This window comes from Lissotriton vulgaris, chromosome 2_1, assembly GCF_964263255.1.
Source record: "Lissotriton vulgaris chromosome 2_1, aLisVul1.2, whole genome shotgun sequence".
NCBI classification, from domain to species: Eukaryota; Metazoa; Chordata; class Amphibia; order Caudata; family Salamandridae; genus Lissotriton; species Lissotriton vulgaris.
The window spans coordinates 771740187-771752699 of record NC_141687.1 but is presented as its reverse complement, the minus strand read 5'-3'; the positions used below and the strand labels follow the sequence as shown (position 1 = coordinate 771752699).

The following is a 12513-nucleotide window of genomic DNA, read 5'->3' as shown; positions in this document are numbered from 1 at the left end:
GGCGCATTCGCAGCCTGCAGTGCGGAATCAATTGAATACAGGATGAAATCGACCCTAGAAGAGATTTGTACATCCTGACTGTCATCCAACTTTTCCTTTGCAATCGAGCGGCTGAAGACATGAGTATCATTTGTCTCTCTTCAGATGGGAAGGCTTTGCACACCTGAGTATCGAGTATTGCTCCCAGGAACTTCACTGAACTCGCTGGTCGAAGAACCGATTTTTCTCTGTTGAGTTGTAAACCCAGATGAATGAAGAGATTCAAACATGTTTCCACCGCTTCTGTTGCCGCTTGGAAACTTGGTGCCTTCAGCAGCCAGTCGTCCAAGTACGGGAATACCTCCAGCGACTGTCTTCTCAGAAAAGCTGCTACCGGGGCCAGCACCTTTGTGAATATCCGGGGTGCGGATTTTAATCCAAATGGGAGCACCATGAACTGGAAGTGACTCTTGCCTACTGTGAAGCGAAGGAAACGTCTGTGAGCTGGGTGGATCGGGATATGAAAATAGGCATCTTCCAGGTCTAACGTAGCCATGAAGTCGCCTGGATTCAAGAGGCGCAATATGTCCTGGAGTGAAATCATCCGAAACGACAGTTTCACGAGATAGGTGTTGAGCTCCCTTAAATCCAGGATTGGACGCCACTTGTCCTTTGTTTGGCGGATCAGAAAAAATCTTGAATAGAAACCTTCTCCTCTTTGTGATAGGGGAACACGTTGGATCGCCCCTTTCTGAAGCATTTGTTGAGCTTCCAATTGCAGAAGGTTTAGATGTTTTGAAGTAGTGGCGTGGGGAGCTCTTGTAGGTGGAAATTCCTGGATTTCTAGCGTATGCCTATGTCGGAAGATGTTCAATACCCACTGATCCGATGTTATTTCTTCCCAGCTGCTCAGATGTTGAGTTATCCTGCCGTCCACTGGAGACCTATGGAGCGGATGAACAGTCGGCAGAGTCAGGAGGCCGCTATTGACGCTTGCCAGCGTCTTTGCCCTGACGCCCTTGACGTCCACGAGAGAACGACTGAGATTGTGACTGCCGCTGATAATACTGATTGCCGTACTGAGGTCTGTACGACTGCGACTGCTGCGAGTACCATTGCTGTTGATAACCACCTCTTGGCGAAGTGAAGCTTCTTCCTCTTGCCCCACGGAACGGTGTTTTCCTATATTGTAGGGTACCAAGAGCCCTAGCCGTCTCGGTGTCCTTTTTTATTCCCTGCAGGGTGTCATCGACATGTTTTCCAAATAACATGTCCCCATCAAAGGGTAAGACCAGAATCTTATTTTGAACTTCCGGCCGGAAGTAAGTAGCTTGCAGCCAACCCTGCCGTCTAAGAACAGCCACGCTACCCAGAGCACGGAAAGAAGTGGTTGCGATGTCCATCGCGCAGTCAATCATTTCTGAAGAAGAACGTTGCCCCTCTTCCAGAAGTTTTAGTGCTTCGGCCTTAGGGTCATCCGCCAGTAGGTCTATATAGGCTGCGACATCACTCCACATCTGGCGGTCGTACCTCACTAGAATAGCCAAGGCATTGGCCGCCCGGACCAGCAAGCTAGCCACTGATGAAAAACGCTTCCCAGATTTGTCTAACCTTCTACCCTCCTTGTCTGGTGGAGTTGTGAGGGTGGCCGAAGGATTCCGCGATTTTTTGTGCGCTGCTTGCGATATGACTGAGTCTGGTCTTGGTTGTCCAGTCAAGCAGGCGGGACTGTCATCAGGAGCTTTATACTTCTTCTCTAGGCGCGGTAGGGTTGGAATGACCGACGCCGGGGCCTGCATTACCTTCTTTCCTTCTTCCCATATATGTTCTACAATGGGAATCGAACGCACTGCCTTACGGTAAGCCTCTTTAAAATCATATAAAAAACAATCCGTAGATGTTGTAGGCATGGCTAGTTTAAAGCGTGCCGTGGCTCTCTCCATTAAGCTGAAGAAACCTCCCACATCCGCCGGAGGTGAATCTATCGGGTCAGGCACCGGAGAAGCCGAATCCGGAATAATATACTGGTTCCATTCACTATCCGGGTTCTGATCACGGTTGTCACCTGCTCCATCCTCATCCGAGGTGTCATCCTGGTCTGGTGTCTGCCGAGGATATTCCCCCTCTTCTTCCGCATGTGCCGGAGGCACAGACTGAGTTGCCACCACCTGTGGCTGAACTTGCGCCTGACTTTCCACTGGTCGCGACCCTTGTCTGCTTCTATATTCTTCCAGCATTGCTCTTAAGTCCGTCAAAAGACTCATAGGCATAGTAACCGTGCCCTGCTGTACTTGGGCTTCCTGGTATGCGACTTGATCTTGCTGTCGCTGTTCTTGCTGATAATAATACCCATCTTCTTCATCAGAATCATGGTATTTAAGATGCAACTGTGATGGACTATATGCATCTCCATACATATCATTCTCCTCCTCAGAGTAGTCCTGTTCGTCCAATAACAGGGCTGGGGGTAATGGAGTCACCTTTCTAGGCGATGTCATATCAGGAGTTATCCTCCTCTTCCTGGTGCCTTCCCTTGCACCTGCTGTCGACGGCGTCATAAATGAGTGCACCATATCCTGTCCTGCCATAGTCGACGGGGCTGTCGACGAGATTATCGTCACCGTCGACGGGCTCGACATAGTCGACGAGATAGCAGTCGTCGACGAGATTGCCACCGTCGACGGGATTGTCATCGTCGACGGGATTGTCATCGTCGACGGAATTGTCATCGTCGACGGAATTGTCATCGTCGACGGAATTGTCATCGTCGACGGAATTGTCATCGTCGACGGAATTGTCATCGTCGACGAGGTGGTAACCGTCGACGTAGTTATCGTCGTCGCCGCCGACCCAGTCTTCGTCGACGGCGTCGTCGAAGTCCTCGTCGACGTCTTAGTCGTCACGGGATGGCTCGTCGACGGATGAGGAGACAAAGTCACTGAAGATGCTTTGGAGCCTTTTTTAACCACTGTTGATGCTTCTACAGTTGGTTTCTTGAAGGACTTAAAAACGTTATCTTGATGTGAAGGCCCAGCCGAGCCCTCATCAAGTTTTGCCTTCTGCACCCGAGGTGCTTGCCTTTCCCCCTCCTTTACACTTCCGTGAGGAGATTCGCCAGGCTCGGGTTTGCCAGACCTATCAGAGGTCCCACGCACAGCCTTTGAGGAGGGTTCAGATGATACCTCCACAGATGATCTACCCCTCTTTAGAGACGTTTTAGAAGACGTTGACCTGGCATCCTCTTCATCACTTGACACCACTGCATCCTTCTTCTCAAACTTCCTGAGCCAAATTAGTAATCTTCCCTCACGATCACGTAGGGTCTTAACAGACATTACCCTGCATATTTTACACTCTTCTGCCTTATGGTCAGGGTATAAACAATATATACAGTCCTTGTGTTTGTCCTCGACATAAAGTCGTTTTTTACCACAAGTGGCACAAGGCCTGAATAGGCTCTTCTTTTCCTTATCAGCCATTGTTAAATTTTTTAAACAAATCAGAAAACTGCTTAAATAATACCTCAAAGTAGAAGTTAGAGCAGAGCTCTAAGGAGACTCCCTGTCACCAACGATGCGGTAGAAAATCTGAGGCTCTGAGCTTTCTCAGGAAGGTTCCACAGGGAGAGGCTAATCTGATTGGTTGCTAATGTGAGTTTGGGTCTTTTTACATAAGGACACCTATAGGCTACAAAATATAATGAGGCCTAGGACTAGCTTTTACTTTTTTGCACCTATTAGGGTGTATTTACCTAGGTGTGTGTGTGTGTGTAATATATATATATATATATATATATATATATATTATATATATTATATATATATATATATATATAAAACCAAAAACGAAAGAGTAACAGAGAAATAATCAACTTTTAAATGTTATCAAATCAATTGAATTCCAAAGCTGATTGTAGTGTATAAATCCTCACATAGTTATGTGCTGACTAGACTGCGATTAGTCTTCATGCATCATGTAGTCGCAGTTATGAAAACATGCCCCTTGGATTCTACCCCCTGCCCTTGCAACAAGTTTTCCAAACAAAGCACTGTGCATTTCATGCTATTTTGTAAATTTTATTTGTATTTTAGATGTTTTTATCTGAAGCTGCTGTTTATTAAAAAATAATGTATGATCGCATCATGCTGCTATAAATCTACTTCTTTCACTGAACGGTCCGGGAATTTGCGGTTATGTCGAGTTATATATTTTAAAAGCAATTAATGTAAGGAAAGGTATTGTCTCTGTTAACTGACCAAGAAATAGATAGATGTGAGTTTGTATAATGGCAATATGATCAGCCATGGTTTTTAAATGGCCATGGAATTTGATATCATGTCATGTCATTCATTTTGTAAAATATGTTATCACCGTCCTTTATGACCATGGAATTTTCCATCAAATTATAAATGTGTATTTTAACTCGGCAAATGCTTTTATGGTTGTTTTAACAAACCAAATAAAGTATATTTAATCGGACAGATACTCTTTCATAATAAAATTATGAAGCTCATTTTAGTCTTGCACCTTGTTACGTTTTACCCAGCCACCTAGTGTCTTGAGAAGTAAACAAAACCTACCCAAGTATGACTATGATCTGTAAGTCTCTGTGAACCCAATTCTGTACTTCTCAGTGATGAGTCCAACGCCTTCAATCAGGGTACCCTTCATGAGGTCATCAGACTAAGCAAATGTCTCATTAAGTATCAGGAGTTTATCCCAGCACTTTCCTGAAAACAACTCCCAGAGTATAGAGCCCCAATACTTCTGTCCGAGCTTTCCTCATATTACAAGCCCTCTCAAAGACTATAAACGACTTGGTGATATAATCTTTTACATATTTGGAGACAATCACATTGGGGATTTTAGGATTAAAAGCTTCATCTTTCTGACTATTTAAAATTTTGCTGCCACGAGAGATGGGTCCTAGGACCATCCAGCTCTTTTTTTTCCTAAGGCTAGGATTTTAGCTTCTAGACCTATTCTCCTAGCTAGCTTTCGAAGATCAGGATCTTCTTCTATTTCATTTGTGGTACTACCAGAGGTACTCCCAGTAGTGGTGCTGTCAGCAAGTGAATCTGAGGATTCATCATACTCACTGACATCTCCATCCCCTGACCCATTAGGGGTTTCTTCCATTCTATGGCTCTTTCATGCTCAGCAAGCAGGTTCTGGAGGTGAACCTTGTTAGGTTTAGACTCCATGGCCAAGTTCCATGCTTTAAAAAAGTCCTTACGGTGGGCCAACTTAAGCTTCTTGTAAGGACCCAGTTTGAGTGCTTGGCTAGTAACCTCTCTCTCTCAGACATATTAGATCAGTTAGGACCTTTATAGAATTCAAGAAAAAAGTCTATCAGACAAACGTTTTTAAAGGCCTAACTGTCTATGATATATATTTTTTAATTCTAATGCAATTGGACTGGGGTACTTAACCAAGGCCCTAACCGTTCAAATTAGCAATTTTAGAAAAATCGATAAAAAAATAAAATAAAAATAATAGTTTAACTAATGTCAATTGTGGATTTACTTTGTAGAGTCACCTATTGACCAAGGAGTATCAGCAAATACAAAGTCTCGTATCTCACTGCTTCCACCAATGTAGGAAGCGGTCTCTTTATATAGTGGACCAAAAAGAGGTACCCTGCGTAGAATTCGGTCAGCCTTTTATTGGTCACAGAGGCAAAAATGAAAACAATAAATGCTCTCTTTAGTGGCAGTGGGGGCGAGCAGTTTAGGCTCATCACAGGGTAGTGCTACGCATATGTTGTACTCACAGAGGGAATAAATGAGAAACTAAAGAATAAATCTGAGCCCAATTTAGAAAATAAGTAATTTTTATATAAATTTTGATACCAAGAACTTTGGTATTCAGTAAGTACTTTTTAAAATATAAATTTTTACAGGTAAGTAAAATGCTCACTTAAATTCGTCTTTACGCAGAAATGCTTTCATATGGGAAAAAAGGCTTTACTCATTACCTGCCCTGGGGTGTTTGAGTGCAGACGTGCTGGTGGGGTTGGAACTTTGCTCGCTACGCCAGTGGAAAGAAGGGGGACCACCTAGAAACAGGCTGCAGAGGGGGACTTGGGGACAAGTCTAGGAGCTCCCAACGGGGAGATTGGGGCACAAGTGTCCTGGGAACAAGGGGGCGCAGATGGTTCATAGTTACCCTGCCTTGGGCGCTTGTGTGCAGCGTGGATAAGCCAGCTGGGCTCTGTGCATCCTAGGTCCTTGCGGTCGTTGGTCTTGAATTCAGAAATCAGGACAGCTGGGCCACACTGGAAGTGGGTCTCCATGGTGTTGAAGTCCCTTGATGGCTGATTGGTGCTGTTAAGGGTCACAACTGGAATTAAACTGGCCTAGGCTGCTGCAAGGGATCTGGTACCCTGGGTCTTGTACGTCTCCAGTCAGTCCTGGTGTCTTCTCACTCAGTGGGAGGACAGATCTGGCCTTCAGGAGCACAGGTACCTGTTCCTGGGGGGGGGGGGGGGGGGGGGGGGGGGGGGGGCTGCTGCATCAGGTCGGTCACAGAGCGGTAACATGGGAAACCGGATTCTGCTTCTTCTGTGCCTGCAGCCGTGTATGTCCTCTACTCCAAGAGAGATTGCTGACACTTTGCGAAGGGCTGACAGTCTACCAGAGTTCTTGGTAGTTGCTCGGCTGCAGAACGAGGCACCTGGTCTCAATTGTCAAGACGGGTGCAGGCAGGGATTAGCACGAAACGTCCACAGTAGTCTTCAGTTCTCGTTGTCGCCCTGATTTTCTTGGTCCTCTTCTTCTGGATCCGTCGAATCGGACTTCCAGATATCAGGGGTGTCCCTAAATACACAATTTAGGGGTGCTAAGTGGAGTCAAAGGTAGCAGCCAATAGGCTACTTGCCTTTAGAGGGACTACACTCTCTATATGACCACTTCCTCTTTAGTACCTCAGGCCCTAGGAGCCAGGCCTTTACTAGGGACTTCCTAATTGGGGGAAATAATTGAAAATTTTTAGGAAAAGAACACTGGTACTGGGGACCTGGTTAGCAGGAACCCAGTACACTTCAGTCACAGTTGCATCAATTACCAGGCAAAAACTGGGGGGTATTGTAACAAAAACCGAGCTCCCTACATCGTCGCAGTGAGGGTGAACTAATGCTCCTTTCTCTTTGGCTTTATCTTTTATATGCAGTTATTTCAAGACTCTCCACAGTAGTTGAAGTCTGTCTATGGGACTTGGCAGGAATTATTTCCATAATACCAGATCTTCTCACAAATGGACATACGTGATAAGGGACTGATTGACGCAGCCTTTTTCAAAAACACTAAGTTTAAGACTTTTTCGGTCTATCATATGGTGTAGCCGAATATTCGATCCATCTGCCATATTGCAGTCTTCCATCAGTTCAGATCCATTGGTAATAATACAAACCTACTGAAGACATTCCAGGATAGCTACTTAAAAAACTGGTATGACTCCTGAATGACCCTGGGTCAGCTTTATAGTAACAGGGCCTTTTCAAGAAATAAGTAAGGCTTATCAACTTCCTAGATTTTATCCATTTTGTTGCCAGCAAGTAAGAACATTCTCCTCACATCTTGCTACCAACGAGACATGGTTCATATCTTCACCTTGTACCATATTGGAAGAGGGTATCTGGTATGATGAACAGACTGTTAAAGCTACACATCAGGTATGACTGCATTGCATTACTGGGCCATGGGAAAAGGTTGTGGTCTTCTTTACCATAACTACGGCAAGATTGGCAATTGCTCGAGTTTGGATCTCGAGTGAGGCTCCAGAGATTATGGCCTGGTGGCAGGAATTTTTGTTTCTCTGTGGACTGGAACTGGCAATCATTGAAATGTTTCCTCAGCGTAACAGATTAAGGGAGATTTGGGAGCCAGTTAGACAGGGTCTATCTGATCTCACACCTGGTTATGCTCTTTAGGTATGACAGGTATATAATGAATTGGTTTTGCTAACACTTTTTATATCCTATGTGCATGATGAATTCTTTATTTTAGTAACATTACATATTGATTAAATGGTCGAAATCAATTTAGCTCAGGCATCTTTTGTTGCAATTTGACTACTGTATATATCTGCTATATTCTTTTACAATTGAAAAATAAAAAAGGAGAACAATCTGGCAGAAGTCACACACCTGTACTTGGAACATTTCCAACCGTGGATGGGTTTGAAGCAATAGAAAGTCCTGAAAGACTTGATTCAATTCCAGTCGGAGGAGGAGGAGGTAATGACGGTAGAGAATTTGATGAAGAAAGTTGAACCTTATAAAGCAAAAAATAAGTATTTTTGAAATTAACAACCACAGACTCTTTCATTAATGTACAAGCTGCACTTTTGTCATTCATTAAGCAAATCTGCCTTTTTTTTAGGTAATCAAAGAAACAAGTGCATCGGTTGCCATCCACATATGTATGTATAGGAAAGGTTTCTTACCGGTAATTTTATTAAACAGCACACCCATTTTCATCATTAACAACCACTATAATAATTCTGCAGGTCTAGGTAGATTCTCCAATACTCTTTTTAACCAATATTTAAAAATATAATCACGTTAAAAAAATGCATTTGTTGTCTATTGAAAACATGCCAATTACGAGCTACATAGAGCATTAAGAGCTGCCAATGAAGGCTTTAATCGCTGTAGCGGTCACTATTACATATGTGTTGCTTCTAGATTCTGGAGAGACCACACATATCTACATTGTGGTGAAGGCTGTGAGGGACGGGTATTAAAACTTAAAATACCCAAAATTAAGATGTGGCCTGTAACTGTGCTAACAAAACGAAGCATCAGAAGATTTGTGCCCTAGGGTAACAATAAGTCACACCCCCGCTATGCAGTGTTTTTTCCTCAATATTTTACAGCAAATGTTGAAGTGATTATATCAATGAAGTTATAGAAGATGTCATGACTGATGCAATATGTGGGATAAGTAGAGCATGGTGAGGGTTACAGGGACATTATAGTTAAGTTCTGAATTGACTCGCACAAAATCATATTGAGATCATAGTCTTTTGTGCCCGGTGCTGGTTATATTAATGTGCGCGCTAAAAACAAACCATAGAAATTCACTGGAAAAAACCAAAGGTTACAGGGACGTTATAGTTAGGTTCTTAATTTACTTGCACAAACCATAGAAATTCAGCAGTTATAATTATACTTACAGTCAAACTTATGCTAAGAAACTATGAGTCGTCTCAAGTTACTTCATCGCACAAGTTATAGTTTCTTCAGATTAGTTTAACAACAAGTATAACTAACTGCTGAATTTCTATGGTTTTGTGCAAGTAAATTAATGAACTTCTATGTTTCTTTTTTTACATTAATATAACCAGCACCGCGCACAAAAGACTTTGATCTCAATATCATTCGAAGTTCACACTCTGATATTATCAATAAACATGCTGGCTTCATAAATTAAATTATACACAATTTTCACTTCTCCATTAGTTTTGAAAAATTACAATGCCCATATTCCACTGCACCAATGGGACTCATATCCACCATGACCGAAACTCAGTTCTTAGTTATATCCATTACTGTAAAGCACTAAGAATCTAGTTTGGGACATTGATAATATCGGAGTGTGAGAACTTCTGATGATATTGAGATCAAAGTATTTCATATGTCACTGGCTTATAATCAATTGCATGTCATCTGGTGCAATCATTATCCACTTGTAGTCCGTTCTCATTGTTCATTGCAGTTTAGAAAGCAACTGACCACTCAAATGTATGTGATCAAGACCCTGATTGGGTCGAAACGAGTCATGACAGACTACCTGCTGAAATTAAAATATCTGTATCAGATTACAGGATGGTGTGGCTCATTTCTATCCTTTTGGATGGTGGAAGTGTATTCTATTTGAATAAACACTGCGGTGATACCTGCCCACGATCCTGGGCACGCGAGGAAGGGTATTCCCAGCGTCACATTGGTGGCGAAGATAAATAGGATATATGCTCAAGAGCTTTCTCAAATGTTGTGTGTCTTTTGACATTTCTGCGCCAGTGTTCCAAATCCTTCGGCATTATAAAATCTCTTTTAGGAGTGCTTGATCCAGTGTTATGGTTAGTTGAAGTGTCACCTTCAACATCCGATTCAAAGAGCTTTTGATGGTTGTACAGGATGGCGACTTTCTGTCTCTGCTTTCTCCCCAAGTACCCTCCCCTGTTTTAGGTGCCCGAGAACTCAGTTCCTGGAGACATCCATAGTTGGTACCCTCTGGTCTCTTACCAGTATAGTTTTAAACAATGCCCTAAGGTAATCGTCTAGCACATAAAATTTCATAGACAGTCTGATGTTTTTGCCAGCGTAATATGAGTGTTTTGGATTTTAATCTCGCACAGTGTACATTGCTGTTGTCCCACAATAAACACCAGTGTTACACTGGAATATCCCCTGCATGATAAATGGGCATGCACCACTGCCCTGAGTGAACAACTGAATGTGAATTGGAATCCTGACTGAATCAAGTCAATCTGGCGCTGGCACAGAGGCCAAGGCCTGCCCATAGTAACGAAGGTGCAAAATCTATGACCTGGAGAGGTGCACTAAGCATGCCCTCATTAATGACATGGGACTGCCGTCCGTATCCTTGGGTAGTCCTATACAATAGTGGTAGAAGTTTAACAGGTTTTTATGAATCATTAGGATGGCTTCATGCCCTCTCCTGTGATAAAGGAGAGTGTGGTTTACACACAACGTTCGTGTTAAGCTCCACAGTTCTGTGAACCCCAGTTCTTTATGCCGACAATCCGTGTGTATGCAAAGTGGATATGTAGAATTAGTCAGACTCGCTAAATGCAGAGTCCTACTCCAAACTATTAGGAACCTTTGATTTAGACTGGCACATCAACAAGGGTGAATACAGCTTCCCAAACTGCTGACAGTGTATTGCTTACATTCCAGTAGCTGGAGGGTGGAGACCCAGACACTGGAGTGAGGATTGAGGCAGAGCCACCCTTAGAACTGCAATGAAGTCCTTGGTAACAGAGGTTTGCGGTTTAGTTCTTCCTGGGCACTATCATTCGGTTGATGGTAGGGATAAGGAGTAGAACTGCAGTATCTGTTCAAGGTACAGGAAGTTTCTAGGCTGGGCCTGCTCTTTTGTCTGTCCTCTTTACCACATAAGAAAGCCTCATGACTGCAAACCTCAAGACTGCAAACCTCACTGTTAGGAAAGACTGCCCCAGAGGAGAACTGAGTAGGATTACGGCTTGAGGAATATACCAGAGAAGAAGACCGTGAGAAGGAGCTAAACCAGGAGTAACTGGTGTGTGTTGTGTAGGTCTCCTGGGTGGTTCCTGTTGTACACAGCATCCAGACTATCAAGAACAAAGCATCAACTTGGAGCCTGCCATCCTATATGTGCCTGGGAGAATGGTGCTGCCGCTGCCTGACATCAGTGTTAAATATACCTTGTTACAGCCAACCCAGATGCACTGATTAGCCTGGAGGACACCAGTGCCAAAGACTCACACCTCTGAGGACTGGAGACTGCAACAGCCATGGGCCTGTACCCAGCATCTGCGTCCACAACTTCCTAAGGTGAGAGCCCACCATGCAGTCTTGCCGCGCTGACCCCTGCCCAGCAGCTCCTGCCTGCACTTTGGCATCCTAAATGGAGTCCAAACCCATTTACAAACTTGGTGTTTGGAAATCACCAGGCACAGGTTACTGCATCAAGTGCAAAACTCACCAGATGTTGTGGAAATCTCTAAATGATCAGTACATTTAGATATATTTTGCTCCAAATGTGTGACCAGGAAAAAGTCAGCTAGAATTGGGAGACCTGATTTGTGCCTGTATTTGACAATAGTAAACAACATGAAAAAATGCCAATTCTGATACACATACCACATTCAACCTACTGTCGCCATCGAAGAGGCCCAGACGCTCTTCTTGATCACCATTGCGACGTCGAGAGTCTCCGCTGCATCCAAGTAAGGCGGTACAAAAGGGGGTGGTGATGGACGGAGCATCTGAACCAATCAAACACTCACACCCAGTCAACAGATATGGGTTTAATCCATCACCGTTCTTTAGCCCATTCTGCCACCCCAGTTCAGACATGGACATATGCATATCAGTCTGACCCTGTGCCTCATGGGAACAGTCCAGCCTGAACTGCCAAGCCATGCCTTCCCTGGACCGGATTCAAGCTTCCTAGGACCGGTTTCTGGCATTACAGCCGTCTTCAGCCAGGCTTGCTTGAATCCAGTGGCAAAGTGAGCAAGGGACTCACGTCGGAGCATACCTTGCCAACTTATGGCGAACAAAGCGGTACAAAAGGGGGTGGTGATGGACGGCGTCGAGACGCCACACTTCGGGCTCGAAGTCTGTGGCTGCTGGCATGTCCAAGTCTCCGTCGACGTCGATGCTTCCGTCGACAGAGACACTCTCCGCCGCCCTCGAGGGGGTCAGCGTCGAGAGTTATGACGGCTTCCAGATGGTCGACTGCCGTCGAGAGGGTCTTCGAGATCCCACCATTCGACGCCGAGGAGGTCGACGTCGAGGCG

General features: G+C 44.2%; 1 protein-coding gene across 1 annotated transcript in view; it reads right to left on the bottom strand.

Moving 5' to 3' along the window:
• The window catches only part of GORASP2 (golgi reassembly stacking protein 2), a 162742-nt gene that overhangs the window by 76547 nt on the left and 73682 nt on the right, over window positions 1-12513 (bottom strand). Inside the window, exon 7 of the mRNA XM_086956109.1 lies at window positions 8126-8252. Within this exon, the coding sequence (XP_086812235.1) occupies window positions 8126-8252 (127 nt within the window). The remainder of the gene's footprint in view (window positions 1-8125; window positions 8253-12513) is intronic.